We start from the raw sequence: 16,782 nt of genomic DNA, 5'->3' as shown, positions 1-16,782 counted from the left end.
ACTAACATAATATGGGGTTTTTTGCAGCTTTACATGTTGAGTTTTGACTCCTGAGTTCATTCGGTTCTGCATTCCCTTTACCCAGGTAATAACCACATATACCTTTGGGAGGACAAAGCCAGTGACAGCATCTTGTGGATGGTAGACTGATGATTTTTATTCCCTTCCCCTTGACTGAGATGTGACAAATCCTATTCAAGGAGAGAACCTGTGCAGCAGTTCTGCTCATTAGATTAGTTGAAGTTGCTCTTTTGATTTCTGTCCCCTGCTGCCACCATCCAACAGAGACAGAAACTATGTGGGGATAGGTTCTTCAATATAAAGCCTCTGTCTGAATTCTGAATTGATTATCTGTCCTGTGCTTGTCCAGACCCTATGGATCTGGGTACTTGGTCATATTCAGTGTTGAAACTGAGAGTAGAAGAGATACTGGTCTTTTCACTTGTATTTTTTGTTTTCTGGCCATTTTATCAAGTGGCTTTGACTTTCTCCTACCTGCTTGTTCTTCCCTGCCTTAGTAACCATGAGAACCCACCTTGCATCATGTCTTTGCTTTACTGACTACTTCAGGTTCTTGTGCTTTTGCGAGTTTAGATTCTTGGATTCACATGGTTACTGGGTTGATATAAATTTTCCTTCCAACAATTATTTTTTAAATGAATGACAGAACATATAAATTATTAAGATGATGACCCTCCCCTCTTTAAACATCCAGTTAGGAGATGACCCTCTTTTCCTGTACCAAAAAGAACCAACTCCAAAACCCAAGGTGGAGGGTGGGGGGGAAAAGGAAGCTTTTTCATGTTTTCTTCACATTTTGAGAAACATTGATTCATAGTTCACCAAACCATGTCTCATTTCTTTGAACTGAGTAAATTTGGCGTACTACAAGGTTAAGTTATGGTTTCAACTCAGTCTTAATAGAGATTTTTTAAAAAAATAGCTTTTCCCAGTTATAACAACCCTCTGATCCAGCATTTCATAATGAAGCCTATTTTAAGGTAACTTTGAAATTTTTGAAGAAGCAGAGCAGCAGTGCACTGCAAATGTGTACTGCATTTTTCAGAGGCCCTGTAAAGTATAAAGTACCACAAAAGTTCACCAGAATAAATCAGCCACACAAACTCATGTTTAATATTGCTGTATGTAGCCATTCTCTTACGTTTTTTCTCCATGTAGGAGGGTGAAGAGGGTGCCTTATACTGCTCAGAGTATTCAAACTTTAGAAGATTTAATTTTGTTTTTTAAACTATTTTCTCATGGGCTGCAGTAGAGGAGAATATGATTGCAAGGAGTTCATATAGCTCTGATATATTTACACAGATGTACAGTAATACCTGAAAATAAAACATCTGTCCAGCTTTTTAGAATTTTCATTGTATTCTGTTTCAGAACTTGCATGCAAAACAAAGATTTCTCACAAATGTTAAAGCGATGGGAAAATATAAAATGCGTTTGTTTCGTCTTGAGCAACCAAAATCAGATGGAATTTAATTTTCAGGCTGTCCCTAATACTAAAATTTTACAAATTTTCGTTGCTGTAAATGTATATTTCTGTTACAGCTTTAAAATATGGATGTAAATATTGTCTTAGGCTTAGAAATGTTTGCTTTAGGAAAATGGTAAAATACAGGCCAAATCTGACATCCTGACATAAGTCCCCATGGCTTATCTCCTTTTTAAGTCTCTTTGCTCAGGATAGAACTTCCTAAGGGAAGAAGTTCAGAGGAGTAAAATACTGACTTGTTTTCTCTCAGTTCATCTTCCACCAGCTTGATATTTTTATTTTTTTCTTCAAATGCTCTTATCTTTCTCTCACCAGTGGAAACCATAATTCTGTGAGTAGCTTCTGAATACTGTTCTTCTGGCTTCCATTGATTTCATTACAGGCTTTCTTTTTGCTAGTGTTACACTAAATTTATTGAATAATTCCACTAAGGAACGTAAAAACACAGGGTTGCTAAATTGGTATCTTTTTGGTGCCTAAACTACTGTTTTGCTTCTAAGTAATTTTATTTTTGATAGCACTTTGCCTTTAAAATGATTGTTTCTAAAGTGATCATTTGCCTAGTATGATTATTTCTGTTGTGGTTTGTATTAAAAATGGCAGGTGGGTGGGGTTTTGGGGTTTTTTTGGGTCAAACTATGAATGATTCTCATGTGATTGAATGGTGTGTGCTGGGGCATTGTTCCCACACACCACCTGATCTCTTTATATCTCCTATGTTGCAGTCAAAGCACAATGGAACCCCCTCTATACCTTCCTGTTACCATCACTCCTCACCACCATTCTCCCTCAAAAAGTATCCAACAAACAATTTGGGTATTGCTCTGTTTCCTGGTGGCCTGCTGTCTGCAGAGCCCTTGTAGCCCTCTTTGTAGGGGAAGGAGGAGAGGGAGCAGAGAGACTTAAAAATCACATCCCATCTCAGGATGAGGTGATTTAGTTCAACCCAAAATAGAAGTCTGTTTTAGTGTGATCTTTTAGTGCATCTTTTGATAACGTGGCATACATTTCCATTGCTGAACATCGCAAAAGTTGGTCACGCCTTGTAAAAACTGTATCCAACACTTAAGTTGGCAGGCATCCCTTCCTGGGATCATAATATGTGACAAAAACCAGTGATAACAATCTGGAAAAATTCTGGGTTATTTTTTATTCAGAGGTAAGACATGGAAAGATCAAATTCTTTCCAGGCTGAACTAGTTCTTATTTAATGCTCTCTTATTTGGCTACATGGAACATTGGGCCAGGAACAGCTGAATCAATAATCAGTCTAGCAAGAGCTGTCTTATTTTGCTTTGCTTTACTGCTCTCCAGTTCAATTAAATAGCAAATGTGAAGGTGGGCAAACAGTATTTAAAATGGAGTACAATTTGTTGATGTTTTGTCTATCACAGGTTGAGATATTCCAGTACAAACACTTGTAGGATTTTGTTGAGATTGTCGATAGTGGTTTTATCAAGGTTTTCTTCTGTGTCCTCCATGGTATGCCATACTGCAGGAAAAGGGGATGGAATCAGATGTAGGACTGGAACTCCTATAAAAAGAAAAGTGAAATTTGGAGAAGAAATATTGGAGAAGTTCTGTTAAGCCAACTGATATGTCGCCATTTAGCAGTAGAGTCAGGTAACTACTTAATAAACTTGCTTTACAGGGTGTGTCACTGCAGCTTCCTTTTACCTTCTCTTATTTTGAAGCTTGTGACTGCATCCTATCATTAAATTGTGTGTTCCCTAAAACTGTCACCTTCCTTTCCTTTGAGTACTTTTGCCTCCTTTTATTTTTAAGGCACCTGTAGTTACTTGGTGGGGTTTTTGTTTGAGATTCTTTTCATTGTAGGATGTTTAGGAGCCACAGAAGGGCAGAGAAACGATTGCAGCTCCTCAAACTGAAAACTGATTACCATGACAAATGATTGAGCATTTTAGAAGCATTTTTTTTAGTTCTCTCCATAATTAGTAAAGTAGGGTCTCTTATTTTTGCTCTGTAAAATAGAACCACTGTTATCTTCAGATAAGGAACTTCCACTTGAAAGGATTATACCACTGTATACATTATATATATATATATAATACATATATATATATGCATCAAGCCAACTGTACACAGTGCAGCTTATAGAGAAAAGAGGAATTAAATCAGACTTCTGCTTCCTGATCACTTTTGGGGGAGGAACACTTTTTTTCTCCAGCCTTTTTCCTATTTTACTGCTTTTCCCCTCATTTTTCAACTGTGTACCCTTAAGGAATCCATTTTCCTCACTGGGTGTTGTGTTATTAAAGATAAGGTGTAGTCATTGTTTTCCCCTATCAGCTTCTCCTATGTAGGATTTTTTTATATCTCTGGACACACATACGATGGCTGTGTTGGATTTGTTGGACCTGGACCCTGTCTTGATGTGAAAAATGAAAGATCTGTGGAGTTGGAGAGCCACTGAGCAGCAGACATTAAGCACAACTCAGTGAAGAGAGCACTCACTTAGAAGTGGAGAGGTGTGCCTGCCCTTGTGCCTGCTTCCAGAACTGTGTGCAGATTTTATGTTATTCAGTAGTTAACAGAGCATAAGCAATGGTAAAATTAGGGCCTGAATATGAAGATACCTCCCTCCTTTCCTGGGGAGACACCCTCTTCACTGAACTTGTGTTGCATTCCTTTCTGGTCAGCCCTTCTCTAGCAATATGACTCTTGCAGTCCTTGCTGTACAGTAGAAAGCTTCAATCAGAAGAGTTTCACTAATCTACTACCCTTATTTGCCCCACCTTCTTTTTGAAGATGCTTTGCTGAGTGCTTAAACTAAGAAGGACATGAAATACACATTTCAAACTTGGACAAGCGCTTTAATTATTGACCTGTAGCTTGACAAGTGAGAAGCAGTATGACAACTGCTTTCCCTTTCTTTGATCAAATCCCAAAGGAAAAGAATGAACACAGAGCCAGAGGCTGTGACCTAGGTGTCTGCCAGAAGAAGATACTTAGATTGGGGATTACAGTTTCAGGTATCTGCCTAATTCCAGAAGGGATGTCAGGCATAGTGTGTCCTTTGGTATTTTTGTGGACTACTGTCTGCACTTTTCCCATCCTCAAGGTGACAGCTATGAAATCTCCATTCTTTTTAGGGAATGAGGATATCTAATTTGAAAATGTGAAGTTTTGCAGGAGTCTTGAGTCTTTAACTTTAAACACTGTCTTTAAACAATTTAGTGACGTTATTGTAACTTTGACAACAGATCTTTAAAAATTTTTGTAGTTTTTAGAGACATAACCTTAAGTGTTTCACTGCTCCTAGAATAGTAACTAGCTGACTAGTGTGGTATGTAGTGATATCCTGCTGGATCAGGGTCACTTATCTTTGTAGGACACTATTACTGACAGAAATTTCCATTCTCTCCATACCATTGAAGCTGTGTTCCTGCAAAGTTACGATGGGTGTGTTTTATTGCTGCTTTTTTTTGGGTATGTTTTTCAAAGTTGTAAAGTTGGATTCAGAAGCCTCAAGTTGGGGCAAATAAGCTTGAAAAACAGGATCATATACACTTGGCTCATTGATGTGTTTCTTACTGAACATATACTTTAAAATACAAGAACTTCCGGTACCTCTTAATAAAAATGGAATGTGGTCATCTTCAACCAAGCCTCGATGTAAAGTACTGTGGAAATACTGTCCTTCAACAAGGTGATTCTTCAACAGATTCATGTTGTGTAGCTTTTGCTCTGTAATGCATAAGGACAGTGAGGCATGTTAGCACATTTGAATTATTTTTCCTCTCACAGTGAAGCTTTTTCCATCAAAGAAGAAATAGGAGTTCGTGACTGTCTTTTGCATTTGTTTAGTACTTAGAAGACCTCAAGACTGGTGCTATTACCATCATTTTACAGAAGTGAATACTAAAACACAGAAGTGAAGCAGTTCCCAAGAGTCAGAGTGACAATCAGTAATGGACTTTGTTTTGTGGCTTCCAAGTGTCTGCGAGTTTTCCTCAGTTGTTAATTGAATATCAAAGTCTTCATATACGTTTAAGATAAATGAAATTTAATGTTTACATTTGTAAATATTATTACTGTAAAGCATAAAATTTATCTAAAAATCTGACTTCCAGGACTTAATACACTTTGAAACTACACACTACATTTTGAAATTCATCCAAAGCCCATATCCCTCTGCTTACCAATTGCTTGAAGCCTCTGAAACCATCGAGTAGTGTTTGGAAAATAATTGGGAAAGACTGGGTTTGGTGCACCAATTAAATCCAGTAGTACAAGCAGGTCCTACAGAAGAAAGAATCTTTAATATAGAAATCTTTACTACAACACCACCAACAGCAATGAGCTTCTTGGTTCCTGTATAGCTCATGACCAGGTCTTTGCTAGCTCTGGCCAAACGTCTGGCTTTTCTACCATGGTGCCTGAGAATTTATTAGCAGAACATTATTCCAAACTGGCACATTTTGCTGTCTTTCTAAGGAGGGAAAAAGTAGGCTATTTCCCTGTTCCTCCAGCTGAAGCAGGCTGCCTTGCTTTGTTTGCAGTTTGTGTGTTATATCCCTTTAAAAGAAAAACTATGGTAGGTGGGGAGAAAGAAGAGGAAATTGCTTCTTCCCCTGAGAACAACAAAGTCTGTCAAGGGAAAGCCATTTTATGAGTCACAAGAAGCAGTGACAGAAGTGCCTCAGCAGTGAGTAGGGAATGTAGAAGGGAACAGACAACCAGAACATTAGTAAGGAATCAAAGGGAAACAGAGATTGCTGTAACTTAGTACTGAGCTAGGGGAGATGTGTTCATAGGCCAATACTATGTGCTCTTTCCTTATCACTTTGAATAATCTTTCCTGAAGAAGGTGGGTATCCTAGTTTGCATTCTAATACATTTGTGTATTTTGATTTTTCTATGACTGCTCCTTATACTTTCATGGGCAGGTCTAAGCAGATTCATCTGAAAAGCTCTTGCCAACTCTGTATTTTATCATATCTTATAAGCCTGCTTCTTCCTTTTTGGTGGGTTCGTGGTTTCTTGGGAATTTGGCCAATTACCTACAAATTAAATATTTAAAAAAATGCAATTTACTATTATTCATTAAGGAGGTGAAAGCCACTTACTATGCCCTGCAGCTGGTTTGTGGTTGAACCAGGTGGATGTGGAGTAGATACCATTTTTTGAGCTAAGTGTTTAGATCCATAGAGGGAATCAGAAGGGGACCACCGGACAAAGGCTTCTTCACCATCAAAAAAAATGAGCTGAAGTGAAAGGTCTGGTCTTGAAGTTGAGCTGGTCTGTTGAAGGAAGTTAGAAGTAAAATAATTGGCCAGAACATTAAATAAAGGACAAATGCTGTAGCCATATAAGCAACATCAGTAAGGGTGTATTTTCAAGGTCCCTGATGCAAACCTTCCTTTGGCTGTTAAACACATTATGGTGCAGTAATGGTAGCGATTTATGTAGCATGGTGACACATTCTGCAGTCTTGTATCATTTTGGTTCTGGTTAAAAGTTTCATTTCTGACTTTAGCAGACATGAGCCGAGTGTTGAGACAGGTCTGCAAAACTAGGTCGCAGAAACAGTATCTCAAATAAGGAGGAGACATGTCAGTAACAACACCGGATGGAGTGCTGATGTTATTACTTGATTGTGCCACAAGGATTAATATAATTGCTACAGCTGTGCATCAGTGGAGGGGAATTATGTATTTGTGGAGTTGGTGGTTCTTTGAGGGACAAAGAGCCATTTTTCATTCATGAAAAGAATGACTATTTCTTTTTTTTCAGGGGAACTTGCAATCACTGAGGCAACTTTACCCTAAAACCAAAGCAGAGAGAGTGGAGTAGATATGCCCTTCCCTTTCAACAACCAAAAATATCACAGCACTAAAAACTGAGGATATATATGATAAATGTATTTAAGGTCACAAAAGAGACATCTCTGTGAAATTTCTTTCCTGTGTCTCCTTCTCTCTCTGTCTACTATATGAAGCCTTGTTTGAACTGTAAGCATTTCCTACTAATCTACAACATGGCTAAACCCAGCTCACTAAATGAACAGTTTTGGGAACTGTAGTCTTCACAGTTGCTATAAATATTTTAACCCCTCTGAATTAACACTACTTCAAGTGAAATTGCACGATGTGGTTAAAAAGGTGGAGTCACTGGCAGCAGTCATGTCCTGTATGGGCTACAACTCCCAACTGGCTGGAGCTGATCCAATATAAACAGTAGTGGAAAACTTCTCTAAAATGTCGCTCCCACAGGCAAGATTATATTGATTATGCTTACAGTGATATATTGATTACTGGCAGGGTTTTGCTGCCCTTTGTCCTTTGCACAGGACAGAGGTCCTTCAACAGCAGTCATTTTGCATTACATTCTGGAGGAAACTTTATCGATGCCATTTGAGTTTTAGAAAGTAGTATTTGTGTTATTATTGCTGTTTAATGCATTTTAATAACATAGAGAGATGTCTTTGCCTATTAATTTTAAACTTACTGTATATAACTGGAGAAACATCAAGCTAAAAATCACAGCTTCAAATCAAAGTATAAATAGATGTAGATGAAAACATAACAAAGTCTGTTGTGCAACCATGAGTAGAGCAAAAAGGTCATAGCTAATGTATTAAGCAGATGGATCCTAAAGTATATTTTTAACAGACTATACAAATGGTAGCCTATGCAAAGTAATTAACTGCCCTTTTGTCAAATGCTGTCATCTTACATGAAATACATAAAACAATTTTCATTGTAACATGATGTATTACTAGTGAAAAATGCCAGTCTTGAAAGTCAGTGTGCAAGTCGTTCTATAAATAAGCATCAGGCAAATTTATTCTAAATGAAGCTTCCAAATGAAAGCATATGCATTACAGGAGTGTTTTGTTTTGTGATTAAAAATATTGGCATATTCCTGATCTTCTCATTCTTACATATTTGCATGTCAGAAGGCATCAAATCGGTTTCTGGAAAGTATTGTTGACAAGTAATTGTAATACCTGAGCTGAGTGTATTCCTGAAACTCTGTAAAGTGTCCCTCACATTTGAGAGACCTTTTCCTGTGAAAAATCTGTAAGTGTATGAAAATTATTTTTTGTAAATAGTGAATACTGAACCAGTAGATGGCACTCCTGAATCTGTAATCCTACAGATTTGTAATCCTACAAGCTTTTAGAGTTTGTGGGCTCAACAGATTTTTATGCCTAGCAATTGCAGCACTTTGAAGCAGATTTTCACAGCATAGGTAACAACAGACTGATAACGTTATACTTGTTTCATAAATAAACTATTCAAATTGTGATACAGGAAGAAAAGCTTAAAATCCTTATGGGATGGAGGGACATGAGTGTCACTCTCCTGCACAGCAATTAATTCATCTGTGTCCCAAACCAGAATACAACTTAGAAATTTTAAAAATGCAAGATTTGGGATGCAACAAAACTTTCTCAGTGGCCCTAGATGTTATTGGATACAATAGGAACTTCTGAGTAGGGTTCTGTGCATTTTAGCTTGAAAGTAGCAAGTCTATGAAGCATGTACTATTGATGTAAAATTTGTTATTTTTATATAGTATATGTTTATTATATATACAGATCTCTGTTCTTCTTGAAGTCAATGGGAGTTTTATCACAGGCACAACAATTGGAGAACCAGGCATGCAGGCTGTGGAAAGAATGTGGAAGTGCCCTAAGTCCTATTGCTGGTGCAAAAGCAAATGCAAAAGAAACAAGTACACTACCTTGATTAACTGAAGCTTGTTATCCAGGGCACGTGCCAACTCCAATATCATAGCACAGGGCACGGCTGAATCAGTTGCTCCTACGAACACTCTCTCCTGCCATTGTTGTCCAAAGAATTTTGAGTCATAGTGGCAAGCAAGTACTAGATGGCGTTTTGCAGAGGGGTCAAGAGTGCTGATAATATTTGAAAACGTTTGATATCCATATGGTGTGTATCTCTGAAATGTATCTTCTTCAATTTCCCAACCAGCCTTTAATCTTTGAAGACGGTGTTTGATATGCTGCAATTATAAAAAATAATCAGATCAATATTGCTTGCTTCAGAAAGATGTTGCAGACAAGTTGTCATTACCTAATTAATAGTGACACTTAAGCTTATTTCTGTAAGTTCATGATATTTTTAAAGGATAAATTTTATAGCAAAAAATGTAATGTCACTATATAAAATAAGTGACGGCTTTGCTAACTTAGCCTTTGACTGGCTCATTTGCTTTTCATTTCTCCCTTTTGACTCCTGTCTTCAGAGCCTGAAGGTGTTTTGAATTATGGCCCATTAATATGACACATTAAGATCTTGATCTCTGAAGTTTCCAGGCCAGTGTTTTTTTCATGTGTAACTAGAGCAGATTTAATGTTTACCTCTTCAAATCTAAACTCATTTGTGCCCTTAAAACTCAGAATTGGCTGCAGAGACCTTGGTGTGGCTATTTTGACAATTACCACACAGAGATGCCACAGCATAATAATAAAAAAATGCTCTTTGGTTTGGTTGGTTGATGTGAGGTAGTGGGGGTTTTTTAGCTTCTATGAGCAATCTGCCTTTCAAGTGACCTAAGTTGTTTAAAAGGCTATAAGAGATGATTCCTTTAAATTAAAGAAAGAATTAAACGTTTTAGAACAACATTTTAAAAATCAAATCCTCTAAGTGTAGCTCACATAAAGATAAGAATTAAGACAGTAAATCTGTAGAAGAGAATAATTTATTTTAGTTATCTTCCTACTAAAGAGAATACCTCTAACAACCCCAGTTGTACTTCATGCAGAGTTCTGGCTAACTCTTATTAGAGGGACATCTCTGTTTCTCTGTTGAGCAACTTATTTTTATGGGTCCCTAGAGTGCTTCTTCAAGGCAGATTCCTCTTTCTTTAAGTAAACATTAGGAAAAGCCTCTAAGAGGAAAATAAACTTTGAAGACTTGTTCTGCTCTTAGTGAACTCAGTGGGAATATTGCCGTGTATTTTAGTGCTAGAACAAACTTCCATTTTGTTTGTGGTCACCCACTGAAAGCTTTTATGTTATTGTATGGTCTATCAGCTATCAGTAGGCAGAGCAAAGGATGTCTGTTATGGATTAACGGGAATATATAAGCCTGGATGGAGTTTCCAGTGTGCAGCAGCCATGGTTGGCACTAGCCTTTTCCCCTAAAGGAGTCTGATGCTTTTTCTGTGTCTCAACAAAGAAGTGTCATCCATTTCAAACTCCATTGTGCTTTGACAATGGGAGACTCTTCTTTTTTTCCTTTGATGGGGGGTCTAATTTAATACATGCAGGATGATTCTATTTTGAACGTGATTGGTGGTTTTCCAGCCTAGGCTCAGCTATTTTTTTGTTTTTCTTCCTTTTCCCCTTTTGATTTGGCTGCCTTCCAGAGTATCACTAAAGAAACCACGAAACTAAATCTACAGAGATATGTGCGCTCTCACACACACAAAACATAAAAAGTCTGCATTTTTGCAGTCTACCAATTGCAGAGTGGCAAATAAATTTATGGTAGTTAGAGCTGTCTTAGAGCTGTTGAGTCACTGCGTAAAAGGTGGATGAGGGCTAGTGAGATGTTGTGAATGTCTTCTAGCAAACTCAGCTGTACCATTGTTTGTCTCCTGCTTGGTTAATGCAATCCAGAGCCAGCATGGCACACTGTCCTGAAGATGCCCATGCTGTGAGCACAGAGCAGAGGTGCTGACTGGGCAGCAACCCAATTGTGTGGCAACTCCTTGTGGCTCAAAGACAGTGTGCTGGAGCCTTTACTGGCTTGGGGTCAGCTGCAATCTGGGCATGTTAGCCCAGCATTAGCACACTGCTGTGCTTGGGCCAGTGGAGTGAGCACGGTATGTGGACCAATGCTGCACTTTGTTGTGCTGGCCATTTCATCTGCCTACCCATTTGGGCCCCTCTGATCCTTTTTTTGTTGATACATCCATCTGAAGGAACACTTCAGAGGACTGTAACAGCACAGGACCCCTCTGGAAAAAGGGGGGGGGGGGGGGTAGCGTGTGTGTATGTATTTTATCCTCATGCATGGTCTCAGGGGATTTGAACCAGTGACCAAAAACTTGCTCATGTGAGGGAAAGGGCAATGGTTGTGTTGTACTTTGGATACTAAACCTGAGGCAAACTTTTTAATTTGAAAAAAAAAAAGTAAAATTTTTCATCATGCTATGCAGCCCTGGGAAATAATGTCAGCTAAAGTGCAAGCTGTGTCATGTAGGCTCTATGCAGTCTAGACTTGAACAATGATAGAGTTCATCCTATTGAATGAAAGGAATGTGACTGTCCCTTTAGTGGTCACCAAAGGCATTACCAGAATATAAATAATAGATGTTCTTAGAGGTTTTCAGGAAGTGTTGTCTTACCTGTCGTACGAAATAATTTCCCGGTGATCCTGGGTATCTTTCTATCAGGATAGGGCGCAAATCGTTCTGCCACATTTCAGAAATATCTGTGTTTGCCACAACTTTTTGAATAGCATCAGAACCTAAAATCCTTGGTTGGTGAGAATACTGTAGAAGGCAGAGAAAAGGAAGACTACTATAACTATTACTAGACCTTTTTAATCATAGTTTTCTTCAAAATTACAGTAAATATGATATATTGTGTTAGTTTGATTTACTCACAACAAAAAGTAATTTTAAAAAGTTATCACTCTGAAATTATTTGCTCTGTATCTTTTATTTCCAGGCAAAATATACTAGTATTAAAAATATGTGAGTAAGTTCTACGTACCAGCTAGCTGTAAAACCTCAACCCATGAATGGGTTCTCTGTTTCCTAATATCTTAATTCTACATACATGCAGTCGTGTCTGCAACCATGCCACCTTCAGCTGAAGTTTCTATTGAGACAAACACCTGAAGCTTTGTTTCTAGTGGTAATAATGTTTAGCTTTATGCTGTGTCTATGTTATGAGGTGCAGTACTGCAAAGAAATGCATAAGGTAGCTCATTCTCAGAGAGAGTGAAGCTGTGTCATTGTGGCCTCTGCCCACAGCAGTGGCATGAGTGTGACTACACAGCAAGGCATGGCACATTTGGGGCTGTACTCAGCTTGGTGACACATGGGTTAACCTCAGAACTGACAGCTTGTCTCCTGTGACAGCCATTAGCATGTTAGCTACCTCCCACAGGACTGCCTTACTGTTGCCCGAGCACAGAACTTCAGGGCTATTTCGGGTGACCTGGAGTGCTGGAGGCATCCTCATGGGGCTCCCAAGTGCATGTCTTGCATGTCAACAGCCTGTGCTGTTCTGGAGTGGTAGGTGAATGCCACATGGGATCCCCAAGGATATCTCAAATGCCCCTTTGGACACTTGGTTTGAACCTATCTGACCTCTAGCAGTTGTCTCCTTGGGAACTTCCTGAACCACTCCTGTTTTTATAGATTCCTATTTCAGGCACTATCATATCCATTCCTTATTTATATCATAGGGTCTTCCCTCTACTCCTGTCTTTCTTCTAATGAAAAATCCTGCTCTGTTTAATTGTTCCTTAATCAGAACTGCCTTAAATGATAGATCACACTTGCTATCCTTCAGTGTACCCTGTCTACCTCATCCCTTTTGAAATGAGTAAGGGGAGAGAAACTGGAACATGAGCACACCATAGTATAAACTGTAGGATAATGGTATTTTCTATCTTACTCTTTTTCTTTCTTCAAACTGTTTAACAGCTGACTTGCTTTTGGGGTGTTGCTGTGTCAAACTGACATTTTCATAGATATCTGTAGTCTAATGCCATCACTGTATGTGTTAGCAAAAAATAATAATGCCCTCTCCTTTTCCACTCACTCATGTGCATCATTTCACACGTGTCTGAAATACCAACTAAAACTCATGACCTGGCAAGAAAGTATACTGACCTTGACAGTCAGGTATAATGACTTGTTATTTTATTACCCTGAATGATGAATATTGTTAAAAATGGGGTTTATCTCACTGTTTGACTTCTTTTCTACTTGATTTGTGTGTGTACTGAGCAAAGCAGGTACAAGCACAAGTGTTTTCTCGACTTTACTGTAAAGATTTAATTCTGCCTTTCTCTTGTTTCCTAGTTGTTTATCTACATGTAGACCTTTCCTCTAATTCCATTTAAGTTTAGTGAAATTAAGCAGAGGGATGATGCAAAGACACCAAATCTTACTGTGCCAATTTTAATACAGTGCTTAAAGCTGAATTTTAAGACTGTAAGGACACCAAATTTTAGGATGTGCAGTTAATATTCTTAATGCTAGGAAATTTAGACATGGGTTAAAGAAAAATTGCATTTCGTCTGATATAAAGAAGAACTTTTAAAAGTTTGGAAATTGTACTGTGGAAGTTGTAAAACTGTCTCTTGAAAGACTAGAAGTTTAATACAGTGGATTTAGACCAGTGTAGAAGAGGCACAGACAAGAGTAGATGTTGTCAGGGAGTTGTTCTGTTTAGGAGGAGCAGGGTATAAGGGGAGAAAGAAAAGCTAAAGCTATGTGCTTCAGAAGAGTGTAGGAGGACAATTTAAGGAAGTTCAGAAAATATGTCTGCAGCTGAACAAGTGAAGGGTTCAATTAGAATGAGGAATCATCTTGCTTCCAACTGTAGAGCATGCCTGGTAATTGGGGTAATTGAATCACTTTGCAAAGAAATTTTTAAAGTACAAATGCATGAAAATACTTCAGGAGGGAGGAATCAAATTCTATTTCTAATAAGGGAGATACCTTCAAATTTGGGAAGTGAAAGTAATTGCAAGAGTGGTTAGGAAATAAGCAAACTAAGATCTGTAGGTGACTCATTCTTTACAGTGTTGCCACAACAGGGAGGCAGAACAATGTATTTATGACAGGGTTGTCACTAAACTTGTTGTACTAAGCTGCATAAAACTGCAAGACTTCAAGTTCTACAAGTAGCCCATGCTGACCTGTAGGATTTTGAACTTCTGGCTCACACATTCCTTCAGGGATAAAGAACTAAAGTTGTCAAGGGACAACAAGTTGATGAGAAAGAGGAAGTGGTTCTTGCTTAGTGTGTGCACAGGCAGAAGTGTTCAGATGCAATGGTTCTGCGGTTAGGTGGTACTACTGACAGCACTGGGGAGTAGAGTGGCTAGTGGGAGTGGAATGAACTAAAGAGTGAATTGGTGGGACTCAAGGGGGCTGAGAAAAGGAGCACTGGGGCTACGTTCGTGTTCGTTGACTAGTATGACTAAAGAATTAGCCTCACATATTCTTACATATATATGTACATATACATGTATTATGCATAATATAGATGTATTATGTTACATATATGTAGTCAATACATGAGCTATACATGTATATATAATTAGATATAATTAACAGAATAGAATGACAAAGTATCTCCTAAACAAACAACCCAACACTTAGTTGAATGGGGAGTGAATAAAATCAAGGAGAAAGGGAATGACTAAGGGGAAGTGAGTGGAAAAGTATGAGGGAAGCTTCATTTTGCTAGTTTGTCCTGGACTCTGATCTATTGGTGAAGAGAATGGTGCACTAGATTAGTGGAGTTCAGTTGCTTCTGACTGAACTTTGAGTTCAGCTCTTCTACAAACACCTAGGGATGGGCCCTAGACATATATTTTCTGTTTGGAAATTCCTGAAACTTTTAATCGAATGTGATTTGTGGTTGTATGCTCTCCTGTGTTTCATGTGGTTTAGTTCTTCACAAAGAAACTATGTTAGTGTTTCATAATGGACCATTAAGTTGTTACACAAAGAAATCTGTGGTTTAAGGCTTACTACTGTTTAATTAAACCTTGAGAGTGCTTTTTTCACTGGTTCACATACCATGAATTAGAAACAATATAATATGGGTCTGCAACATATTAGAGTATTATATCCTTTCAAAACAATTTTGTAGTGGATCCCAGCACCATTCCTACTTGTTTTTCCTAGATACATGTGCATCACTGCTGGAGGAGCTACTCTTAAACTAAGACACTATCCTCTGACTCACCATGATCACAATGAAAACTGGAGTACAATAGAATGTTATATGGAATATGATTTCAGATTTTGATCCGTCTTGTCCTCTTTGGGTTTCCCTTAATGTCACGAACTGCCTCTGACAAAGCATATCGCTCTCGCTGCCCGGTCTCACCGAGACGTCAAACGTGTGAAGGCGGCTTGTTCTCTGCAGTCACCAAGCTCGGGGTACGAGGAAAGCCGTGTCACCCACCCTCACCTGCGGGACCGGCCCCTTGGCTCCCGCGCCAAGGGCGACCCCCAACCCGAATTCATGTTGGCGCCTAGGGCAGGAAGGCATGAGGCTGTACCCCCGCCCAGCCGCTGACCCCTGCCCGCCGGGAAGGCGCTCCCCACCTCCACCAAGCGAGGCAAGAAGCGCCCGGGAGACGCAAACGCGACCCACCTTCTCCAGGGTCCACTGTGCTCCGGCGTCCCTCCCGAGCGCCAGGTGCAGGCAGGCGGCGAGGCACAGCGCCCCGGGCAGCCAGGGAGCGCCCCCCGAGACCCCTGCCATCCCTTCCCTCCGCCTCTCCGAGTCCCGGGGGTGGAAAGGGTAGAGCCGGCGCTGTGCCGGCGGAGGTGGAGGCGGAGGAGGGACGGACGGAGGGAGGGAGGAGGCTGCTGCTGCAGGAGCGGCTGTGGCTGATGGAGCCGCAGCCTGCCAGCCTCTCCCAGCCCGTGTGCCCTCCGAAATGAGCCCCGTCCCCGGCTGCACGTCAGCACTGCCACGGGCCCGCTCCCCTCCTCCCGCCGCGCTGTGAGGGGCGGCGCGCAGGGACTCGTGATTCCCACTGTGGGAAAAGCCGGAGCCTGCGGCTTTCCCCTGAAAGCTGGTTTTGTGTTCCGAGGGGCGGCTCTGGGATGGGCTGGGGGTCGGGGGCCCCGCGTGATCTCATCGCGTTCGGGCACCGGTGGGAGCTGCGGGCGCTGGAATGAGGGAGGGCTCTGCTGCGCTGCTCGGGCTCCTGCTGGGAACGGGCCGGGATCAGCGCTCATGGCTGATGGCCAGCTCGGAACGGATATTCGTGAAGGGTCTGACAGGGCAAAGACCTACAGAACTGCAAAGGGGTTTAATTTATTATTTTATAAGCTCTTCTTAATATCCTTTTTAGGCCTAAACCAACAGTACTTGCTAGAATCAAAATCCACTCTTCAGGCATTTTAAATCCTGTAATTATACTATCAACTACCAATGAAGCAAAATCTGTGGTGAGGTGGTATTTTGCAGTAGACCAATTAAAATTATTAAACCAAAGATACAAGTTTCTGAGCCTGTGATCCCTTCTTTACGTCATTTGACATCACCATTCTTGCTCTACGATGTC

The 16,782-nt window shown here is 40.0% G+C and overlaps 1 protein-coding gene across 1 annotated transcript; it reads right to left on the bottom strand.

The window, feature by feature from the left end:
- Positions 1-1,361: 1,361 nt before the first annotated feature.
- Positions 1,362-16,167, bottom strand: QPCT (glutaminyl-peptide cyclotransferase). Its single transcript, XM_027641537.1, has 7 exons — positions 15,861-16,167; positions 11,855-12,001; positions 9,221-9,502; positions 6,598-6,771; positions 5,671-5,770; positions 5,099-5,215; positions 1,362-3,041 (listed from the first exon to the last, which is right to left on the bottom strand). The coding sequence occupies exons 1-7, from the start codon at positions 15,969-15,971 to the stop codon at positions 2,896-2,898; spliced, it is 1,077 nt and encodes a 358-aa protein (XP_027497338.1). The 5' UTR covers positions 15,972-16,167; the 3' UTR covers positions 1,362-2,895.
- Positions 16,168-16,782: the final 615 nt, after the last annotated feature.

This window comes from Corapipo altera, unplaced genomic scaffold, assembly GCF_003945725.1.
Source record: "Corapipo altera isolate COAL_440 unplaced genomic scaffold, ASM394572v1 48b, whole genome shotgun sequence".
Taxonomy (NCBI): Eukaryota; Metazoa; Chordata; class Aves; order Passeriformes; family Pipridae; genus Corapipo; species Corapipo altera.
The sequence above is the reverse complement of the archived record's forward strand: the minus strand, read 5'-3'. Positions and strand labels throughout refer to the sequence as shown.